The following is a 24,658-nucleotide window of genomic DNA, read 5'->3' on the forward strand; positions in this document are numbered from 1 at the left end:
GACATTGTCAGTGGAGTGCAAGGAGATATTCAGTTATTTGCAGATGATGTGAAGCTTGAAAAGGTTATTAGTAATAGAGCTGATGTCGTAGCCCTTCTGGATTTAAATAAGCTGGACACAGGCAAAATGAATGGAGATGCCAGCTTGATGCAACTAAATGTTTTGAAGTTTAGTTGCAACGTCCTTTAGTATCAGTGAAGGAAGTGAAGGAGGCAAGGGATCCTGGGGTGATAAAAATTTGAAGTGTAGGGAACATATTGCAAAGATAGTGAGGATAACCCAGGGAATTACCTTCACCCAAGGAGATAAAAGAGTAATTCCATTGTATAGAGCCGTGGTCACAGATCTAGATTGTACTCAGATCTGATCACTAGATTTTGAAAAGGATAAATTAACCTTGGAGAGTGTACATACATGAAAAAAAAAAAATGATATCAGGACTCTACATTGGTGGAGAGTAAACAAAGGGGTGACATAAATGAGAGGTATTTTACAGTATTAACAGTTGTGAGATTTTTCATATAGTAAAACAAGGAGATGGAACAAAGACAAGAGACTATCCCTGGAAGTTACGAAAGGAGGCCATGAGTAGAAAGAGAAAAATTGGCTTTTTTTTCAATGGAGGGTGGTTGGGCCATGGAATTCATTGACTGATAGGGTGGTTAATGGGTTTAAGCATAGTATGATAGATTATGTTGTCTTAGATGGGTCTACTGCAATGAGTCTTGTGATTCACTCCATGGAACTTCAGAATAGTAATAATATCTACTAACTGTATTCTCCAACTAGTTTTTTTTTATCTTATTTTAGTCTTTTTTTTTTTTTTTTCAATTCTTTGCAATCCAAAACTCAAGTTTGCAGGAGGAAGCACCCTGCTATTTCTCTATGAAATCCATTTACTCATTTAGGTCCTCACAAACAGTTCTTTGCCTCCAATACATAATTTGAACCCAGATCCTTCCAAACCAAAGGGAATTGTCAATGCCAACTAAGCTACAAAGACTTACAAGAAAAGTAACTGGCATGTTATGTGAAGAAATATGTTATGGCATGCAATGGAATTACACATCTAAAAGCTTTAAAATAACTAATACAATAGGCATGATTAATGACTTGATCCTGGAAGTCAATTTTGTGTTACTGGACACATGCTGGCCAAATTGACATCATTTCATCACAAACAGTGCTGTTTATATGATGAAATGAATCAGTGGAAGTTTCTAAAATGCATCAAGTCAATAACTCTTTTATGAGCATTGGCTTCACTTATGAACTTCCATTCTGTGTTCATTTTGTGATAAGAGTTTATCTCCTATATAGACCAATATTTTAGTATCATTAGACTTCCCTCAGTCACTTTCTCACAGAAGCTGTTTCTACATCATATTTCTGTATTTCCATTGGCACAACTGCATTAAGCTGCCCTGTATTCCTCTGCTTCTATCTAGTATACATGAACATGGACAACTGCCACACACACACAAACATACACAGTTTAGCTCCAAACTTATCAAACTAACTTCTCATTCTCTTCCTTCATTTCTTCCTCTTCTTTAGAATGATCTTGCTCATACCATTTCTCCAATTAATCCAATCAACAGCTCTTCAAAAAACGCAGTAACAGATTCTTTTTTTTTATATATATATATTTTTTTAACCACCTGTCTATACATGGCACCATCACGTTATGGATCTTGAGACTGCTTATGTGTAGGTAGGGTGCAGTTTTTTTTTTTTTTTTTTTAAATGGCTAGTCTGCCTATACACCTGCTACTCAATCTTATAAGTTTAAGGTTAAAAGTATTCAATGGAAACTTCCATATACAAAAAAAGTAGCCAAATAAAGTCCGAAGTAGCAGTGATTTAAAATGTGATTTGCATGAAACAGAAATTCTTGATCCACATGCTATACACATTAGAAATTACTCTGCTAACCAAAGCCAAAGTTAGAACAAAATTCTTTATTTATAAGCAAAATGAAAAATTCAAATCACTTAAGGCACCTATTAAATGCATATATATATATATATATATATAAGTATGTGTTCCTGAGCTTCTACTCGGTTGTTATGGTACATTTTAAAAAAATAAATATTAAACCGAGATAAAATATTAACTTTTAATGAAAATGATACAACTAGTTTCAGCCTTTTACAGCCTTCATCAGGAATCCACTAAAGGTAGAACACAATAATAAAAATTGAAGTTACAAAAAACTGAGAATTATAGGCAAAAAATGCAACACATAATTGACACAGAAAACGTTATATTTTTCAAGTTGTTCTATCTAACACGCTATCGTTTGCTGCATGCATGCTTGCAAGTTCTTGTGAACATCAGTATTGAACAACTGCAGCATGGCTATCAGGGATGTTGTACCTCAAATTGCTGTTCAAATGTTCAGGATTAAGGAGGATTTCCCTGGACTCCATGATTGTCCTTGCAAACTCTGCAGCGAAAAATGTTTTTGGATTTATCCCAGCAAACTGAGTGACTCTGTAGATCATCATGAGGATTGTTTGAGAAAATAACATGACTGGATAGCGCAGATGCATGTGATCTTTTATAGGAGATGTCTCTCTCTCTCTCTTATGCTCCTCTATACGTAGTTCAATAGATTTGTTAGTCTATCCAAAATAAGAAATATTACAATCGCACCATAACTTGTATACACCTATTTCAGGTTGTGATGAATAGGCTTATAAGAGAACGGACTTTAGGGAGTGTAGTGATAAACGTCCTGATGTTGTATGTTTTAAGGACTTTAACCAATTTATTGGAGACTGAACTAATGTAAGGGATTGAGATGCTACCTTTAATATCAGTAGTTTCCATAGTACACTGCCTAGGAGGATCCAGAAGAAATTTCTTAATCGTTTTTTCAGAATATCCATTTTGTTTAAAGATAAGAGAAAGGTGATTAATTTCTTTTTTGGAGCTCATCTGGTTCATTTAAAAGAGAGTGTACTCTGTGTCCTAAGGAAGAAATAGTTCTGAGCTTTTGTGGTGGAAAGTGATGAGATTGACAGTGCAGATATTTGTTAGTATGAGTGGGTTTTCTGTATATAGAGATTTTAAATCTATCAGAGCATCATGTAAGAATTATATTCAGGAATGGAAGGCAGTTATTTCGTTCTAGTTCGGCAGTGAATTTTATATTAAAATGCTAGTTGTTAAGATGAAGAAAATCCATGAGAGATGTGTGTCTGTGACTCCATATAATGAAAATGCCATCAACATAACGTCTCCAAAGTTTCGGCTTAAGTGAGAAGGACAGTATGGCTTTCGTTTCAAAATCTTCCAGGAAAATGTTTGCTAGAACCAGGGATAAAGGGTTGCCCATTGCTAAGCCTTGGTTTTGTTTGTAAATGGAGTCCCTATATCTGAAGTAGCCAGATTGAATACAATGCTTTAATAAAGCAAATATCTTTTTAGACAATTTGTCCTTTAGTAATGTTAATACCTCCTCAGTAGGGATGTTAGTAAATAATGAGATAATGTCAAAACTTGCTATGATATAATTTTTGCTGATTGAAATATTTTTTGATATGAGAAACGAAGTCTGTGGTGTTTTTGATGAATGATGAAGATTTATTGGAGAAACACTTGAGGTTTCGAAACATCTTGCAGATGTTTCGAAAGCTTATAAGTAGGACCATCAATTCCTTCCACAATTGGGCGAAGAGGAGTGTTTTCCTTGTGGATCTTCGGAACTCCATAAATGCATGGTATAAGAGGGTGTAGAGAGCGTAAAGAAAGGCGAATATTGTGAGGAAGTTCAATTGTAGTCTTTAACAGATTGTTTGTGTGGTTTTGTAGTTCCCTTGTTGGATCATCCTGAAGAATTGAATATGGATCATCCTGAAGATTACCAATAAAATTGAAGCATTTTATTGGTAATCTTCAGAGTTGAGGAAGACTGTGGCATTGCCTTTATCTGCAGGTAAAATAATGATGTTTTTGTTCTTTTTAAGATTCTTTAAGGCTTGTCTTTTGGCAGGAGAAAGATTATCTCTTGCAGGTTTAGCATTATTGATAATGAAGATGGATTCAATACGGAGTAGTTAGTAGTTTTGCCAAATGATTAGGAATAAGTGAACTGGCTTTTTCTATTTTAGTAAGTAGAGATTCTTTTGGAATAAATTTAGGTGAGGGAATGAAATTTAGACCTTTGCTTAGAATATCTTTTTCTGCAACTGTTAAAACATGTGACGAAGTGTTTACTACAACTTTGTCAGAATTAATACAGGCTTTAGTAGGAACAGATGTGTTTTGTACTCTCTTAAGAATCTCAAACTTCTTGATAAGGTTAAGCTTATTATTATTTTATATCCATGTTGCATGCACTTCACTGTTAAAGATAAAATCATGAAAATTATCATTATCCATAACCGCTCCAAGTTTTTGAGTTAAAGACCTTTTTACGTTGAACAAAAATGCAAGACAGCGTTTTGTATCCGAGATTCTTTTGCTGAGAAGATCTAACTTTGCTTTACGATAAATTATTTTAGTGCGTTCTGTTGTTATTTTTTCCTGAAACGATATGAAATTAGGAAAAACTTGATTGAATTTACACCGTTTGAGGAAAACTAACCTGTTGATTCTCAGTCCTATTTTCTTCAATGTTTTTTTATAATTTCTTTTGATGTCAGTAAGAGATGCCTCATCATTTAGGTTATAGATGTATTCCTGAGCTTCTACTCGGTTGTTATGGTACATTTTAAAAAAATAAATATTTAATGACTTTAAACCGTGATAAAATCTATCGAGATATTAAGTTTTAATGAAAATGATACAACTAGTTTCAGCCTTTTCCAGCTTTGAAATAAGGATATAATATAACTACATATCTTACTAACCACATGGGGAGGGGGAGATTCTACATATATATTCTACACATCTATATATATATATATAAAGCTGTGGAATCCCCCCAAGTGGTTAGTAAGATATGTAGTTATATTATATCCTTATTTCCATTGAAATAAGGATATAATATAAAGCATGTCTGTCTTAAGTATTAAGAGAGATACGCTTAAACATTTGAACCTTTAATGAAGTCTCAAAGCATATGAGTCAACTGACCCATGAGTAAAATCACAAAAGGCTTATTCAACAATAATGTCAACTGCTTTCAAATAAAAGGCACTGTCATTAGTATAATTACCTTCACAAATTTTTGTTTGGGAATAATACAGATTAAAAATAATAAAAAAAGGCATATAACTCAACTGCGTATTTTTATTCTCCTGCTACACACACACAATATATTCTGGCTTCAAAAATAAGTAATGATGCAATATCCACTTAAAAACAGACCAAGCACAAACAAGTACAGCTATCTGAAATACTTCAAACCAGTTAAAGGAATCTAGTTATTGCAATATCTAGATTCCTTTAACTAATGCATATTAATTCCTTTAGCATAAAATAACTAATGCATTTTTAAAAATTCAAATAACATAAAAGATAAGCTTTAACAATAAATAGATACAATAATAATTAACATTGTATGATTATAATTGCAATACGGTGTGTCATAATATATGATAACATACTTTATTGCAGTTTTATACAATTTATACCAGTTTTTCTTCTTCCTTACACATATGCAGTATATACTATTTTCAAAAATAAAGCAATTATGTCATCTCCACCTAGTAAACTAAACTCAAATTACATCAACTTGGTAAACCAAAGTCTGGATGTTTTTTTTAATGCACAAATGGATTAATGCACAAGCAATTCTGAAATTATTAAACAGATATTTGTAATCTTATACAACAATGTGTAAAGGGACATATTTTATATATACTATTCTAAAAATCAAGATGTAAGAGGAAGAATTCACCATAACATTAATAAAGGGATCACTTAAGTTAATTTAAATGTCTTTATTTGTAAAATTTTCAGCCAAGTTTCATAGCCATTGTCAATAAAACTTTGCTGAAAATTTTACAAATAAAGACATTTAAATTAGCGTAAGTGATTCAGTTATTAATATGTTATGATGAATATATATATAGACACATATATACATAAATAAAAAAAAAATATATATATATACACACACACATATATAATTTTATTATTATTAAGAGAGAAAACCGCCAGGGAATCAGACTCCATTGAGGAACACCATGTACCAGCTGTCATAGTTGTTCATGAATACACTACTTGAACACACAACATCCAATAGCAATCTATTCCAATCATGCACCACTCTATGAGAGAAAAATCTAGATCTTGCCCCTTTCTTGATGACATTCATTCCCAGCTTCCAAGAATACCCTCTTGTCCTTTCCCAACCCCTCCTTAAAATGAAAAATTCCATCTAATGAAATCCTGTATGACCGTTCAGAAGTTTGAAGTCTCAATCATATCACCCCCTATTTCCCCAGTTTGCTAATGTATGCAATCTACAAATTCTCCATCTATCTCCATAATCAGTATTCCACAATCCTGATATCATTTATAACCCTCTCTCTCTCCACTGTATAAGAATCACCAAGAAAACATGGAGACCAGACCACATAATAGTCCAAGCAAGGTCTTATTGAGGCTGTAAAGAGACAAAATGACATGTGAAAAGTGGATGTCATTTGACACGTAAAAATGTCCTCATTTTTACACGTCAAAGTTCATTTCAGCATTGGAATTATCCTCTGAGTTGTATTTGCAATCTGTGCTAATGACACTGGATGCCTAATCTGAACAAAGTGCATTTACCAACATTGAAATGACAGCTATTTTCCCATGCCCACAATCTCAGCCTATTCAAATCGTTCTGTAAAGTCTAGCATATCAGCCACTTTCCTAATTACCTGCCTATCTTTGCATCATCATCAGTGAATAGCTCTATGTCACCTGACAAATTCTGACTAAGGATTGATCTCTGTGGCACACCATGGGTTACCTTAAATCTTGCAGACTCGCATCTCTTTATATGTCAGTCAGCCATCCTCTTATCCACACACTAATATTTTATAATCCAAACCCATTTTTTCCAATTTATGCAGCAGCAGTCTTCCATACTGTATTCTATTAAAAGCCTTAGTAAAATCCAAAAGTATCATGGTATATCCATTCCCCTCAATGGGAACATTACTATAGAATGTAAGCAAGTTGCTAAACATGATCTTCCCTTAGTAAATCCATGTATAGTTCATTGCATACATTCTTTCTGCTCCTGTGGAATCTTCCTTGTTCTGAGGCTCAAATTATATAGGTTGGTCAAAGGAATAGCCAGTTCAGTTGAACACTCTTTTAGCATCTGTGCTAATATCATATCAGTCTCTATTGCTGAATTCTTATTCAGTTTGTGCCACAGCTCTAATATGGCCTCCTCAATACACCAGAGTTTCTTCCTACAGTGAAGATGTAGTAGTGAGTACAATGTTGCATACACCAGGTTGATAGCTTTTAGCAAAATGGCACTCATTTGTTGAACACACTCTACTGCATCTGTCACCCTTGCACTATCTGCATTCAGTAGAGTTCTTCTTTCATGTTCATTCTTTCTTTTACTTTCAGCATGACAATAGAATTCTTTGATGTTGTCTTTAGCATGCAGAGCCAGTTTCTTTTCATACTCAGTATGAGAAGTTGTGCCTCTTCTGGCTGCTGCTTATAATTTTCATGACATACATCATCCTTATGAATGGTATTCCTTTCACATCATTCTTTTCTTACAAATCTCTTGCTTGATAAGATTACAAATCCATTTAAGTATTTTTTTAAACACTGCCCACACACTGTCAGCATCATTCCCATCCAACAACTGATACCATAGCACAGTATCCGGCATACTCCTCAGTTGGTCATAATTTCCTGCTTTGTAGTTCAGAATGGAATATAAACTTAGTCACTTCCCAAGTGAGTACTGCATGATCACTGTTACCAACAGTGATCATGAATCAGAATAGTTACGTCTTTAACTGAAATCCCCTCTTACACTGTCATCAAATCTAACACTCTTTCACCTCAATAAATTCAGTTTCATTCTTCTCATGAGATTTTATTGCTACCCAATCAATGTTTGGATAATTACAGTAAATACATTATGATTATTCTTTTCGCAACCATCATCTTTATTTGGTGATGCACGTTTTTTCAAATGAATCTACTAGGTCAGTAACAACACTCCACAATGTTTTTGATCCTGTTAACCTCCGCCTCACATTAGATGACTTCAAACCCGCTACCATATGAAAATCTGTTTCTAGTATTAGTCATAGGTCTTAACAATCTGTTTCTAGTATTAGTCATAGGTCTTAACAATCTGTTTCTAGTATTAGTCATAGGTCTTAACAATCTGTTTCTAGTATTAGTCATAGGTCTTAACAATCTGTTTCTAGTATTAGTCATAGGTCTTAACCTATGACTAATACTAGAAATCTAAGGATTCAAGTTATCCAATATCATTAACAGCACTTCCTACATTTTCTGCTTTATATTTTAGGAAGAGAAAATCTAAATTCTTAAGTTGGGTATGCATCATCTGATGTTACATATAATTCAGTATAAAAAAAAATTTGGAAACCCACTTCACTAAGAGCTTCTGCATGTCCATATGTTGGTGGATAATCACCCCACCTTGTTCCTTGGTTATCCCTCAGAGTCTTTGCAATGTTTTTGCTGGTATTCATCTATCATCAAGGACCATGGCATGCACTGCAATCAATGGTTCTAGGTGTGATCAATGTGATATGCTTAGGTCTTCTTGACCTAACAGTATCTGTTGTCTCAGAATGCCCATTTAAATTTGGCCACCCATCTGGCAACTGTTAGATATGCTGGGGCAGTCCCCCAAAATCTCACACAAGATTTGGTGAATCTCGGTTGTGGATTGCAGCACAAAAAACTTGATGATGGCCCACATATCTCTGTCTTCGAATTTCTTCAAAACCTGTGACATGTCTTTTTATATTTGAAAAGAAAAAGAACAAATTATTACAATCTGATGAAAAATGGAGTTAAAGAGTTTTAAAAAATGTTCTTTCTTGTAGTTATATCAGTTGCTTTAATGTCATTTTTGTTGTGGGAGTTCATGAGAACTATTCAGCCCCCCCCCCGACAGTTATTTCTAGATAATGCAAAACTGGCAAGAACTATAAGGAATCGAATGGATGTTGTAGTCTTGCAAGTGAACTTCTAAATAGTGAATGAATGGGGTCACCAGTTGAATGTAACAAAGAGTAAATATTAAAGTTTGGGAAGCACAGGTAAGATGCAGAGTATAAGATTGGTTTGGATATTTTCAAGGAGGTGTAGTAAATAAGGGATCTGGCAGCATTGATGGATAAAGACCTAAATTTTTGGAGACATTCTGCTAAAATTGGGAGGACACCACAATGCAAAGAACTTATGATGTTATGATTCTGTTGTATGAGGATTTGATCAGATGTACATAGTATTCCATATGCCATCCGATCAAATCCTCATACAACAGAATCATAACATCATAAGATCTTTGCATTGTGGTGTCCTCCCAATTTTAGCAGAATGTCTCCAAAATTTTAGGTCTTTATCCACCAATGCTGCCAAGTCCCTTATTCAGTATATAAAAACACCAGGTAACCAGGATTTCAAAAGAATGAAGAGATGTTGCTAAGGGTACAGAGACAACTCACTGTGATTTCTGGTCTCTGGAATGCAGATTATGAAGGTAGAGTGAAGAATGGGTGGAGTCATGTGTAGAACAAGAGGCCATCCCTGGAAGCTGTTATTAAGGAGTGTGAACAAAAGGGTGAGAAGTAGGATTTTTGCACAGAGAGTTGTTGATGGTTGGAATGCACTGCCTGGATGGAAGCAGTGAATGCATTCAACTTATGGTGTGATGAGCTGAGTTCTCTCTCTCTCTCTCTCTGTGTGAGAGAGAGAGAGAGAGAGATGGAGGACCTCCTGCAACGAGTCACTGAGTCCATAGAGATCTGATAATAAGTTACAGTGATGGTTGGTTGTTATGGTTTATTGGCACATGAACAGCAAGATCATACTGCACCATAGTCAAAGCTACAGTAATGAGGATATATGGAGATAACACTACTGAGAATGTGAAGATACTTTTTTTTGTTGTTGTTGTTTGTTTGTTTAAAAATAATGTCTCCATTCCTAAAATGTCATAAGCTTATAAAGCACAGTACCTCAATGTAGGCCAAGAGCTAAATAAACCAGGAGACCTACTGTAGAAACCAATTCAGACTTTCAATAAGCAAGGTTACCACCACCTGATATGTTAATCTCCTACAATTTACTACCTTACAATTTGTCAACATAATAATTCCAAGCTGAACAGGATGTACTGTACCTTTTAATCAGTAGAATTTTGTGGATTTACATATGCTAAATATTTTGTGATTCAATAAAATAAAACAATACTCATTACTGTGGATACTAATAACACAGTAATATACAACTCCAAGATGCATATTTTAGCTAATACAATAATTTTACTCTTAATAGGTTTCATTAAATACATTTTTATGAATTGTGTATAAATTTCTTTTAGAAATAAAAATGAACGAACAATTCATTTTTACATGACTCAATGTAACTAGAGCTCCAACTTATCCTGACAATAACTTGAATGCTTTGGCAATGATTTATCACAATATCTTATTATTCTGACAAATAACTTTGGCAACAATGTTAATGTCTGTCACTTCTCAGACACTGCATAATAGTTTCAGTTTATAAAGTAATGCTTCTCATAAAAGTCACAAAAATATTTACCTGAAAAGTATAAATATTTCTTAAAATATATTTATATCTAATCTCAAGCATATGTCCAAACTGCAATTTAATTTTTAAGAGAAAAAATACATTCATATTATTAGTCACTGAAGACATTATCTGCATATAAAGACTTCTAACAGCAGACTTAATGGCTTCAAAATAGATTCTCAAAGTACATTTTTTTTTTAAAACTACAATACATTATTTCATTTCATTTCCAGAAAAAGTGTTATTACAAAAACTTTATATTTTCTTCACAGGAAAAGCATTCCAATTGTATATTAACAGAATGCTAACATACTACAAAAAGGAAGATTTTTGCCTACTTGATAATACCATTACAGAGGTATTTCCCTACTGAGTGTTCCTGGCAAGATCTATGCAAGTATACAGGGTGTTTGGGATAAATTTGACATATTTATAATTAATTATATTTTTCCGTAAGTTACATGTATTAACACACACTTCTCTTCATTTAAAAGTTTGGACCCTTCTTCATTCATATACAAGATGTCAGAAAGGATGGATAGCTGGAACCCACCTGAATCATGGAAGAGAATAACTTGTATCATGATGATTCGTGCCCGCCATCAAAATAAGGATATTACGACTGCTGCCCAATGCTCCCTGAATACAGTAAAAACAATCAGGCATGAACTAGAGACTTGCAATGGTGACTACGAGGATGTAGCAAGAAGAAAGATCCCTAGCACACGATCTGATTGCGTTCGTACAGCAGAATTCCTCGCAAATCTGCAGGAACAGGTGTTGAAGAACCCTGGCATTGGAATTCGGGCTTTGTTCGTGGAGTTGCTAACTGTAGTCAAGCCCTGGATAACAAGGGTAGCCAATGGTAGGCCGTATGTATGGCAGCAGGATTCGGCCCCTTGCCACACCTCTGGGAAAAGTCAAAAATGGTTGTCTGAAAATTTCTACGACTTCACCAGTCCAAATGTTTGGCCTCCAAACTCCCCAGACCTTAACCCCATGGATTATTTTGTATGGGGCGCAGTTGAGAAAGACACCAATCGCACTTCCAGTAATACAAAAGCCCAGTTAATGGATAAAATTAAAACAGTTTTTGCGGCCCTTCCCAGGGAGACTGTAGCATCAGCTTGTTCGAGGTTCCGAAGCAGAATTGAAGCTGTGATCGATGCTAATGGTGGTTATTTTGAGTAAATCTTGTTGATAGTATTGTAATTAACTCTGCCTGTAATGTTTTTTTGTCAATTCATTAAATTTAATAGATACAAAGAAGATTTTCTTTTTCCTTACGAAACTGTCAAATTTATCCCGAACACCCTGTACTTGAGAAACGGTTGAGAAGAATTGTGGAAGAAAAGCTTGGTGAAGAACAAGCTGGATTCAGGCCAAATAGAGGCTGTCAGGATCAGATCTTCACTTTACAACAAATAGTTGAGAAAGCATGGGAATATAACAAATCTGTATTTGAGTTTTGTCGATCTGGAAAAGGCATATGACAAGGTGCCAAGAGAGAAGCTATTCAATACACTACAGTTATATGGTGTCAATGGGGCATTATATCAAGCAATACTTAGTCTTTATTTGAGTTGTAAGTCAGCAGTTAGAATTGAAGGAAGTACAGGAAGATGGTTTAATGTTAAATCTGGTGTGAGACAAGGATGTACATTATCCCCTCTGTTATTCATTATCTATATGGATCACATTATGAAGGAAAGTGGTATTAAACATAATATCAAAATTGGAGATGTTAATGTCACCTCTTTGCTTTATGCAGACAATGTTATACTTCTAAATAAATCTACTTCAAGTTTGCAAGATTCCCTGACTAAATTGAATAACTGTTGTAATAATGGTATGAAGGTCAGCAATAAAAAGACAAAGACAATGAAAATAGGTAGAATTGTTGAAAATGTCAACTGTGTTGTGAACAGGGAACCTGTGGAAGAAGTAAAACATTTCAGCTACTTAGGCACGATTTTTAGTGAAGATGGTAAATTCAATATAGAAATAGACAACAGAATCAGCAAAGCTGGTATGGTGGAAGTTAATTGAATAAATTCATATGGAGTAAGAGAGAAATTAGTCAGAACACTAAATTAGCACTGGTTTGAACACTTTCTTGTATAAATTAGCTGTATACAAGAAAGTGTTCAAACCAGTTTTAACTTATGGATCTGAGAGCTGGGTCAGAAGTAAAACACTTGACTAAAGACTAGAGACCACAGATATGAGACTCCTGAAAAAGATTAGAGGCGTGAACAGATGGCATCAATGGCAATATCATATTAAAAACAAAGATATTAGGAAAGAACTTGACATTGTCAGCATCCAGGAATGCGTTAGCAGAGCTAATCTCAGGTGGTATGGTCACTTAAATAGAATGGGAGAGGAAAGATTAGCAAAACAAGTGTTCTCTGACAGGTTGGCAGGAAAATGACCCAGAGGAAGACCAAGATATAGGTGGATTGATATGGTACAAAGTGTCTTAGACGATAGAAATATAAGATCTGATAATGTTGGTGTCTTGACAAGTAACAGACTGATTTGGAGGGAAATTGTAGTTAATAATGATGTAAAATTTTCATGTAGTACTATCATATCCTGTACATCCCTTGAGGGTACATGGCAGGAATTTGATGACGATGATGATGATAATATCATAAGCAGTGAGCACTTGGAATCTTATCTCAAGCAAATATATACACACACCGGCTACTCAATTAGAAACCTTTATGGAGATGTATGTAAACGTCACTTACGCAACACATATGCAAAATACTTGGTCACGGACAACTATTTAAGAATGCTGCTGGTCAGAAAATCATCAATAGTGTTGATGACAATGGAAAAACAAAGGATCTTTTGGAGTTTTATTGTATGTGCTCATCTGGCTGTAGCCACACTTTTGAAAACAGCAGAGCTAACTGGTTATTCAAAAGGCAAGATATCCCAGGCATTTAATCAGTGGAAAAATAATCCACATTGTGTCTAAGAGATGTCACTGGTCCTAAGACAGACGAGATCACTATCAGAGAAGGCATGTATGGACAAAGAGAACTTACTGTGTGCAGCCATTGACTGAAGCATTTAATGAAGGCTGTTCATGACCCATATCTCACAGAACTATGCACAAGGAATTGCAGAGAATCAGTATTGGGAGTTGCATGCCTATAGAGAAACCACTAATTTCTGCAAAGAACTGGAAAGTTCATCTACAGTGGTGTCAGGAACACCACAACTGGAAGACTGAAAAAAAAAAAATACATGTGGTGCAACAAGCCAAAGTATACCTTGTTCTGTACTGACAGTAGGCAGAGAGTTTGGTGGGAGCCCCATGAAGCAATGAACCCAGCTTGCCTTGTAAACACAACTCAAGGTTCTGGAGGTGGCATCATCATGGTGTGGGGTAGGTTCTGTTGGTACATAACAGGTGCTCTCATATATTGCTGACAACCTCCATCATCTTCCCTGGTCACCACAAAACCTGGATCTGAACTCCATTGAGAATGTATGGGGTTAGATAAACAGATCCAGTAGCAAAGTCCTCTTCCATCAAATCAGAGTCAGGTAAAGGACTGTCTGGTGAATGCCTGATATACTGTAGACATAGATACAATTCAACTCCTTGTGAAATCTATGTCAAACCCACATATGTGCTGTAATTTGGGCTAGAGAAGGTCCAACTTCTTAAGCTTTCATGAACCATTGAGGTTCTTAGCTGTGAGCTTCACAACCGCAACCATCTTAAGGATAAGGTGGTTGGCCCTATGCCTCCCGATGTGTCATATGTCTGTAGATGGGAGTCTTTACTGGAGGGATGAAAAACCTGAGTTTCTTGGTGAAAAAAAGACTCCCTACCTCCATATGACAGTAGCTAACTCACCTTTAGTCAAAAGAGACCAGGTAAATGTAAATATTTCTAAAAATATATTTATATCTAATCTCAAGCATAATATGAGGTTCCAGTTAAAGGTTCCTCATGTCTTGGATGGGAATCGAACCCAGATCTTTCCACCCAAAAGGCTTCATATACCAACTGAGCTACAGAGGCTCAAAGAGGGTCCAACAAATTATTAAATAAAAGTTTCTAATTCAGTGGTTAGTATATGTAGTTACTCACTAGCCCATTTCAGGATTAAAATAGTCACTAATTTTTAAGTAACTGTAATTAGTTAAATCAGTCAAAGAATGTTTTAGTTCAGGTTATACACAGATTTTTTTTTTTTTTTAATTTAAATCATATTAATATTAAAATATATTAATATATTTACATTCAGAAATTCTGATTCCAGTATATCTCAGTACTGGTATTAGATAATATAAACATTGAAATAAAAGCAGATAAAGAGATTATAGTTTATAAATCACATTTCACATTTTCATATAGATTTTTGGATAATTTGCATAATGAAGAGAATAGTACTTCATTCTTCTAGAGAATTAGATATATATACAAACATTCATGATGCAAAAATAAATTACTGATAATCCAGTATTCAAGAAATGTGATATAGATAAATGTGAAATCTAGAATTAGAAATAATATGATTTTGTATGTAACAAATGCTTTGCAATAAATAAAAAATACATAAAGCCTTAGCAAATAAAAAAAAAAAAAAAAGTGGTTATAGACAACATAAGCAATTTGCAAAGAAAGAATGTCTACAATTTGCCAAATCAAGTTTGAAGTGACTGAAGAGAGATGTAAAGAACTTCAAAAAATTTGCCTTATATATCATGAAATAACATATGAATAAAGAGAAATGGTGTTTAGTGAAATTTAGTATTTGAAAGTTTACAAAAATTTGTCAAGATATCTCAATTTAATTTCAATTTAGATCATTTACAGGGATGCAAATTGCAAAACATGCTGAAATTGCTTGTATATATATATACTGAAATAACACTTTTCTAGCTAGGCAGACTGCCATAAAATTTGATTACCATCACATTATTTTTAACATGCTGAATGGATTTGAATAAAAACCGGAATTTGTGAAATTACGAATCAATGAAATTTGTCAATTCATTTCGATTTTAATTAGACCATTTGTGTTTGAAAAAATTAGGCAAAACCAAAATTACATTTCCAGTACAGATTATAGACAGAAGGCATATTTTGTAATTGAATTATTGTATTGCGACTTATTTACTATCATAACAATTATACGAAGACATAATTTAATTTGTCTAATTTCAGCACTGCAAATGACACCAAAACTAAAACGACTTGATAAACAGATGACTGATAAGGACTTGAGTGACAACTTGATAAAGATTCTAAATATCAAATTTCATTAAATTCCTTTCAATGACAGAGAAATTATCATTTCGAATCATTCTACCAATCAAAATGGTGCAATTATGTGAGATGGGGAAAATCATTAATCAATCTTGAACCTCACACTAAAAATCACTGCATTGTTGTGTGTGTGTGGGGGGGGGGGTGCTTAAGAGTCAAAGCTGTGTAACTGAGAGACCTCCATATAGCCTTTAAAGGAATGAGAACCGACCAGGGCTTCTGACCTAATGTCCAATCCTCACATTCTTGTGGTGCACCCTGTTAGGTATCTGCCTGGATACTGAACAAATGAGGATGGGCTGGCAATTTGGGATTTAGCCGATCAAATTGTATTCTTATTGGCTTAAACCACAATATAAAATGACGGTACAACGTGACAGACTTTCATGCCGACTGGGGGTGTTGCTGGGTTAAAAAAGGCCCCAGTTGTTTTCGCTAGGGAACCAGGGCGAACAGTGAAAATTCAACTACTGGAACAAATCCTCACACACCCCAACTCGACATCAGAGTTTAACATTGGTACTATCAACATAAAAAGCCTGAATGGATCTATCTGAGAAATTGGATAAGTACCATATCAACATAAAAGGGTAGACTGCAACAAAAAAGACAAAAACTGGTGAGATCTTTCAGAGCAATAAATACAAAATGTTATATTCAGCAATGATAATCAAAGAAAAGAAAGAGTAGCCATAGTATTCAACACTAAATACGAGGCTAATCTTCTTGAATGGCAGGCAATTTCAAGTAGAGTGATGTGGGCAAATATGAATGGAGAATGTGGATCTAAATAGCAGAGTAGGATATGGTTTGTCAGACATACAAAAATATTTTAGGAAAATTTGGAGAAAAGAGCAAAGCTAAAAGCAATGGCAAATACCTGTTGGATTTCTGCTCAGGACATGGACTGGTTATTACTAACACAATGTTCCAACATAAAAATGTGCACAAATTCATATGGAGAGAAGAGGCAAAGAATAAGAAATGTTTCACTGACTATGTTATTGTTGATACTGATGTTTTCTCCCTGGTGCAGGACACTAGAGTGTACACAGGATTTGAAATTGGAAGTGCTCGCCATTTAGTCTAGAGCAGGATAAAATTGAATTTCATATTGAAAAAAAAAAAAAAAAAAAAATGTAAGAAAGTTTTAAAGCAAATAAAAGTTGAGCAGCTCTCAGATGTGAACTGTAGACCAAAATACACAAACATTATTGAAGAAAAAATGAAAGAGTGAGAACAGGAACCAAACTTTGGAGATTGAGTGTCAAGCCCTAGAGAAAACATTGATTCAGCCTTAGTAATGGACCTTAATAATGCACCTTAGTAATGGGTAATATAAATACATTCACTGGTAATATACACACATTCACTTTAGTAACTAATAATATATCAAAATGCTTCTGATTAAAACAAATTCGAAAAAAACAGATTTTTAAAATATAAATATTTAAATAAAAAGCATAAATAATATTTCTGTATTGCTAACAAAACAAAATTTAATTCTCCTTCTTTAACAATTACTGAGATGTAAGTTATGGCATCTTGCTTCTAGTAGAGTCTTGTTCTCCATGTGAATCAGGAAGGCCAAAAGCTGATACAAACACATTTGCTACAGTTATAAGAAAAATACCAATAATAATGAGGTTATTTACCAGCTCGGCACTTGACTGCTGCTTTATGACATTAATATTGTAACGAATATTCAGTATGAGCAAGATCCCAATAATTACCTGTAAAAATGGAAAATAAAAATCAATAATAATCTTATTATATTATGCTTAAAGAGAGAAATATAATCTACAAAAAAATAAATATAAATATATATATATATATATATATATATATATCCATCAAGAATGTACAACTATATAAAATTAACATTATGTACAAAGTAGAAGTAAGTTATATATTACAATTGACTATAACTTACTTTATTTTGTTATACATTACATATACCGTATTTGCCGGCATATAAGATGCACTTTTTTCTTTGAAAATTGGTCTGAAAAACAGGGTGCGTCTTATACGCCGATACTCAGTTTTTTATTACTGTACTTTCATTTCTGGAAATTTTCTCTGTTATGAGTTACGTGATTTCTTTCTTGCTTACTTGCGGTGTGTGAGAGCATTCCAGTTATGTAGAGTTCAGTGGATGTGCATGCGCTGTCATTAACGATCACAGCTGTTAAATCACAGATATGCCGTTAAATTTTCTCTAAATTTCTTGGCAAATTATGGCTGAAAAACGTCGGCATTGCTACAATATTGCATACAAGCTATGTTACATATGCTAAAGAACATGGAAACAGGGCTGCAGAGAGGCATTTCGGGCCACCCCCAACTGAGAAAATGATAAGAACTTGGCAGAATCAGGAAGAGGATCTAAAAAAAGCAACTCACAGTAAACATAACCTACAAAGTGGAACTGCAAAATGGCCAGAACTTGAGGCAGAACTGAATACTTGGATTTTAGACCACAGAAAAGCAGGACTTTCAGTGTCTACAAAAATGATTATTCATCAAGCGAAAGAAAGCTTGATGAATAATCAAGCTTTCTTTCACTAACAGAGGGATCGCCAACTTTACTGGATCAACATCATGGTGTTCAAGATTCGTGAAGAGAAACCAGCTACGTATGCAGACTAAAACAAAAATATCACAAAAGATGCCAGCTGAATATGAAGAAAAATTATTAAATTTCATTATGTAAATTCATTATAATATTCAGTGATAAAGTTTTTTTCCTAAAAAATGTGTACAAAAAAGGGAGTTCGTCTTATATGCCGACAAATACGGTATATCATCTATGATAATATATATTACATGTATATTATCAACTACAAGGTTCTTAAAGATCAAAGCTGAATAATTGGTAGGAGACTTCCACATAGCTTTTAAGGAATGCAAAGAACCAAATGGGGCTTCTAGCCTGATGTCCAACCCGCACCCTGATAGGTATCTTCCTGGATACCGAACAAACACGAATGTGCTGGCAATTTGGGATTTAGCCAACCTAAACTGTATTCTTTCATAGGGAAGAATTTATGGAGACACAACACATGTGTTAGAATAATTACTTTACTTAACATTAAGCAAGTAATAATTGACGTTTCAAACACAGAGCCCTAACAATTTGCTCCAATATACAAGCTCTGAACCAAGAATTTGAAATTATTAACCAAACATTTGTAAAAAATGGCTACAATAAAAAAACAGGTTCACACGATCCATCATAAAAATGCCACTAAAAGCAAAAAAGATTACAAAAATGCCACAGTCATACCTCATTAGGGGCATTTCAGAAAAAAATAGATAGAACACTACTTAAATACAACGTTAAGACAGCCTTCAAACCCCCGTCAAAATTAAGAAATTTACTTAGCTATTCTGAAGATCCTCTTCCATTCCAGAATTTTGGAAACCCACCTACGGTTTCCAAAATTCAATGTGCCTGTAACCTAACTTACATAGGGGAAACAGGATGCATCATTTAATCAGAAAAGATGAACACACATGCCACATTAAATATCTCCACTATGGTAAAACAGGCCTATCAGACCATGCACTCCAAACATGCCATAGAATTCACTGGAAAGGCACCAAGTCCTTGCACTGCACCAAAACCTGGTTTGAAAGAAAATTCAAAGAAGCTTGTGAAATTCTGAAACATCATCGAAATATGAACAAAAATGATGGATTAATTATTCCAAGAATGTGGAGGAACCATCTTCAACATATATAGCAACCAGAACAATCTCAGATAGAAGAAAATCTCAATATGAAAGGACTTCAGAAATTGTTTAATGCAGTCTCATTTTTTTTCCTTCACCAGAGGTCAGGCTAGGATAAATAATTAGCAAACATTTAGATTCATCTTACTTTTGTATAGTGCAGCGTCATGTAGCTTGTAATCTTGTACATATGTATGTTTTCCTGATGATGACCTCAATACAAAGGTTGAAACGTTGAATGTTACTTGCTTAATGTTAAGTAAAGTAATTATTATAATGTGTATTGTCTCCATAAATTCTTCACTATGAATGCTGACCACCATGTAACCTTAAAAGCAAAAACTGTATTCTTATTGGCTTAAACCACAATGTAAATGATGGTACAACATGACAGAATTTCATGATGACTAGGGAATCGCCAGGTTAAACAAAGTCACATTGTTTTCATCGGGGTAAGGGGGGGGGGGGGAGTCAGCTACCAGAACATGTCCCAAACATCATCCTTTCTTTTAGTCTTGCACAGTGATCAGCATTCATTTTAGAAATTACGGACTTTACGACCATGTTATAAATAACTCTTTTAATTTTCCGACGTTCCGATTCTTCATATTAAGATCATCATCTGGAGTATATACAAATATACAAGGACAAGCTGAGTTACATTACACACAGTAAGCTAGAGAAACAATGATTTGATCACCGGTTATTCTACTGACATGACCTCTAGTGAAAAAAAAAAAAAAAAAATTACAAATTAATTAATTATTTAGAAACTACATCAAAGCTAAATTCTATTTAAGATAACATGAGAAAAACATTCTTTCTTATAGATAATCTTCTTCAAGTAACAGTGATGTTCCATTTTTAACATTACAATTATTATTTTAGATTTAGGATTCTGGATTATCTACAGTCCTGTTTATAGTCAGATACATCAGAGTTCAAGATTAGTACCGACAATGCAAAAGGCATCAATGGAAAAGAAATGGAACTAGCACAACAAATGGATAAGTACCAGATTGAAATAATAGGTGTAACTGAAACCAATAAAGACAAAAATAGGCAAGATCCTTCTAAGCGACTAATACAAAATGTTATGATTATGGAAAAAAACTAATCAGGGAAAAAAGGTGTAGCTATAGTACACAATAATAAATATGATAATAATCTTCATGAATGGCAGGCAATAATAAGTAGAGTGACGTGGGCAAATGTCAGAATGGCAAACTCAATAATCAGACTTATTTGTGCTTATGGTTCCACAGAAGGTTCTACTAAAGAAGAAATGGATGAATTTTTCAAGGCATTATAGAAGACAGTTGACACAATGAAAAAGGAAAAGTTGGTCCCAGTTGAAGATCTAACCAGCAGAATAAGAAATGATTACAAGACATATAGAAATGTTTTGGGAAAGTCTGGAGAAAACAGCAGGGCTAAGAATAATGGTAAATACTTGCTGGATTTTCAGAACATGGATTAGTTATACTAACACTACTTTTCAACATAAAAATGTGCACACATTCACATGGAGAAAAGATGCAAAAATAAGAACAGGCTAACAGACTATATTACAGTGAATAGCAATATTTTTTCCCAGTGATTCAGGACATGAGTATAATATAGAGCATTTGAAATAAGAAGTGATCACTATTTAGTTTTGATCAGAATAAAATCGAATTTCATACTGAAAACGGGAGCATATAAGAAAGTTTTAAAATGAATCAAAGTTGAGCAGCTTTCAGAGGTGAACTGTAGAATCAAACAAACTTCATTCAAAAAAAAAAAAAAAAGAGAGAGAGAAAGAAAGAGTTGGAAAATAATAACTAAAACTTGGAGATTCAATGGCAAATCCAGAAGAAAATATTGATTCACCCAGAGAGGCATTTGGTAAGGTTACCTGTAAGCATAGAAAAATCAGAACTTCATCGCAGACTCAGGAAGTTAAAGATAGTCAAGGAAAAGAGCAAAGCATATTGAGAGTTCCTGGCAAGTAAGTCAGTTTGTGCTCTTAGAGAATAGAGACAATTGTAAGAAAGCTAAACACTGTGTAAAACTAGCTAAACAAAAGGCATGGGAAGACTTTGGTAAGAACATAGAAAATAAATATCAAAAAATAAAAAAATAAAAAAGAGTGCTGTAAAAGGATTAAAAGGTGACATGAAAACTGGAGAAAGATATATCCTTGAAGTATGGAGTAATTACTTTGAAAAATTGCTAAATGAAACGAGCAGTGATGACAGCACAGTGGTAAAAAACACTCAACAGACATGAGGTCAGGAATGCATATCCATACTTGACCAGACTTGATGGTACATATCAGGAATTTGATGATGACTCAACTACAGAAGCACCATTATAACAAATTCACTTACTATAACAAACTTCCTTTAGAATAACATTATCTCACAGCCACAATGCTATTCTAAAGAAAATTCACAACAGCAAACTATTCATTATAACAAACTATTCCTGCAAGTTTGCAAGAAGCTACTATCAGTATAGATGTTTCAAAACTTGTGCAGAAAAATATAAACTGCTTAATGAGGTTTACACAAGCATCTTTCCTTTATGCATAAAACTTTTACAACATATTATGAAAAAATAATACATAATAAACAAAACTGTAAGAGTAAAAGTCTAATACCATTTAAAATTAAGTCAAGATTACATTTTTTGTATGGAATAAAACAGGAAGTTACACAATGAATGTCATGTTTCAAAATATTAGACTGATTATCAAAATTAAAATGATAATAACAGAGCTACTGTAGCTCGCTCAGTGATGATGCTGTCATTTGGTTTGAATTCAATCTGGGATATGAAAATCCTTATAAGGATTTTTAATCATAGGTGAGTTAGGCCAGTCTCATATGTGGCCAAAGAATACATGTAGTTAGAATTCACCACCCAATCATAGCATTGATAGTATGAACTGAAAAGACAGTGGTGGTGTTGGGGAGGGGACATCGTTAAATGAGGAAAATTTTAAATTTTATTCACCAATATCCCCCTTTCTGACACTACTCCCCCCCCCTGCCACCAGACATCACTAATCTCTATGATTTTGGCACTCATACCGTTACTTCACCTGGAAGGATACCACATACTGAGGACCCATCTCCAAATCACAGGAGAGGAGACTTACTGCAACTTACCAGATCATTTGGCAAGCCCACTAGCCAAATGATCTGGGCTGGGTCAATCAGGACTGCCCATCTTGCTGAAGTAGAGTCCAAAATAATGCACGATTACCAGGATCTCCCTCCCTTTTTGGATGTCCATGGGTAATACTGAACAGCAAACTTGGTGGTAGGGAAACAAATCCCAGTGATGGTTGTCTAGAAGACAGAATAGTAAAAAAAAAACTCAGGAAGAAAAGTATAGAAAAAAGAAGAGGAATGAAAAGGGGCAGTACCATAACTGGGAGTTCCCACCACCATCACAAACAGACACCACATATGGAGGGGTCATTTTGTTAGTATATCTTACACAGAGGCTTTTTATTGTGTACATTTAATTGTGAATTATTAGTACACTAGTATAAATTAATATACTGTGTTCAACATAATATCACTAAGATTTCTGGACATCAATGCATAAAGTGCTTAATTTAATTGATAATAAATTAATATAATGTGACTAACAAATCACTCCTAAAGTGCAGAAAATAATAACATTATTGGCAGTGTTGCCAAAACAGCCTGAAAAATCCATGCCATGGATATGAACCCCAGATGTGATAATATTATTATTATAATTATTATTTGATACCTCCAGGGAGTCCAAGGACTCATCGAGGGATGACACCTGCTCTACAACTTTAATAATGGGCTATGAAAACATTGGTTAACCACCACAATTAAACATCAGGATCAATAAGTGGGGGTGGGGGAGTGAGAACTCATTGTGTAGGCTTCTGTGGAGAAAGGATGTATTAGAATCACTATTTTTCTGGTATTAAACTGCTCACAAAGAAGTCAGAAATATATGTTTTAATTCAACTTCATGAAAAAATCTTGTTTCGCTTCATTAGGAAATACACAAATAAATTAAAAACTACAAGCAAAGAAACAGTTAAATTTTCTAGCGAAGAATATTTGAAAATGATTTAAATAATGGAAAGTGTGCATTCGCGGTCACATTGGCTGCTGGTTCATGGGTTGCTGTATACTGCTAGTAGACACAAGTGTGTCATGATGGATTAAGGAAGACCAGATTTGGTGTACAATTATCTCTTGTTTTTTTTTGTTAAAATGTAAAGGATATTTCATCATTTCAGCTGATTCTTTGAATGCTCTTGAGTAAAAGCAGTAATCAATGTAGAGCATGTCAGCTTATTGCCATTCTACTAGATGTTTTGTATCTGTTATATGGGCTGCCACTCCTGATTTGTGCTTTCTTTCATTCTCAATGTCCTTGATGTGTTCAAATCAGTGTATCTCTCTCTGAAATGCTCCACACTGATTACCACCTTTACTCAAGAGCATTCAAAGAATCAGCTGAAATGATAAAGTATTCTCTACAGTGTAACAAAAAACAAGGGATGATTTCACATCAAATCTAGTCTTCCTTAATCTATCATGACACACTTGTATCCACCAGCAGTATACAGCAACCCACAAACCAGCAGCAAAAGTAACAGCGAATGCATGCTTTCCATTGTTTAAAAGTTTTCAAATATTCTTCACTACAAATGCTGTTATTACTTTGCTTGTAGTTTTTCATTTATTCATGCTATTTCCATCCTTTATATTATGTAGGTTAATTTCACCTACATAATATAAAGGATGGAAAAGTTACTGACAATGTGGCTGCATCACTAGAACACACAAAACGATCTGATTGACTTCTTTAGGTTAGTGTTAGCAAAAGCTGAAAGCCTCTATCAAAATTTAAAATA

General features: G+C 34.2%; 1 protein-coding gene across 2 annotated transcripts in view; it reads right to left on the minus strand.

The window, feature by feature from the left end:
• Positions 1-9,484: 9,484 nt before the first annotated feature.
• LOC150110050 (ninjurin-2-like) overlaps positions 9,485-24,658 on the minus strand; it is a 71,617-nt gene continuing 56,443 nt past the window's right edge. Inside the window, exons 3-4 of one of the 2 annotated variants that reach the window (XM_090390922.1) lie at positions 17,680-17,757; positions 9,485-10,734 (exon numbers count right to left, since the gene is read on the minus strand). In XM_090390922.1, the coding sequence (XP_090247048.1) occupies positions 10,693-10,734; positions 17,680-17,757 (120 nt within the window). In that variant the 3' untranslated portion in view covers positions 9,485-10,692. Of the gene's footprint in view, positions 10,735-15,025; positions 17,758-24,658 lie in introns of those variants that run through there. The other variant, XM_090390914.1, reaches the window with a different exon arrangement.

Source organism: Typopeltis vanoorti, chromosome 1 (genome assembly GCF_054136105.1).
Source record: "Typopeltis vanoorti isolate ZY-2024b chromosome 1, IOZ_Tvanoo_1.0, whole genome shotgun sequence".
Taxonomy (NCBI): domain Eukaryota; kingdom Metazoa; phylum Arthropoda; class Arachnida; order Uropygi; family Thelyphonidae; genus Typopeltis; species Typopeltis vanoorti.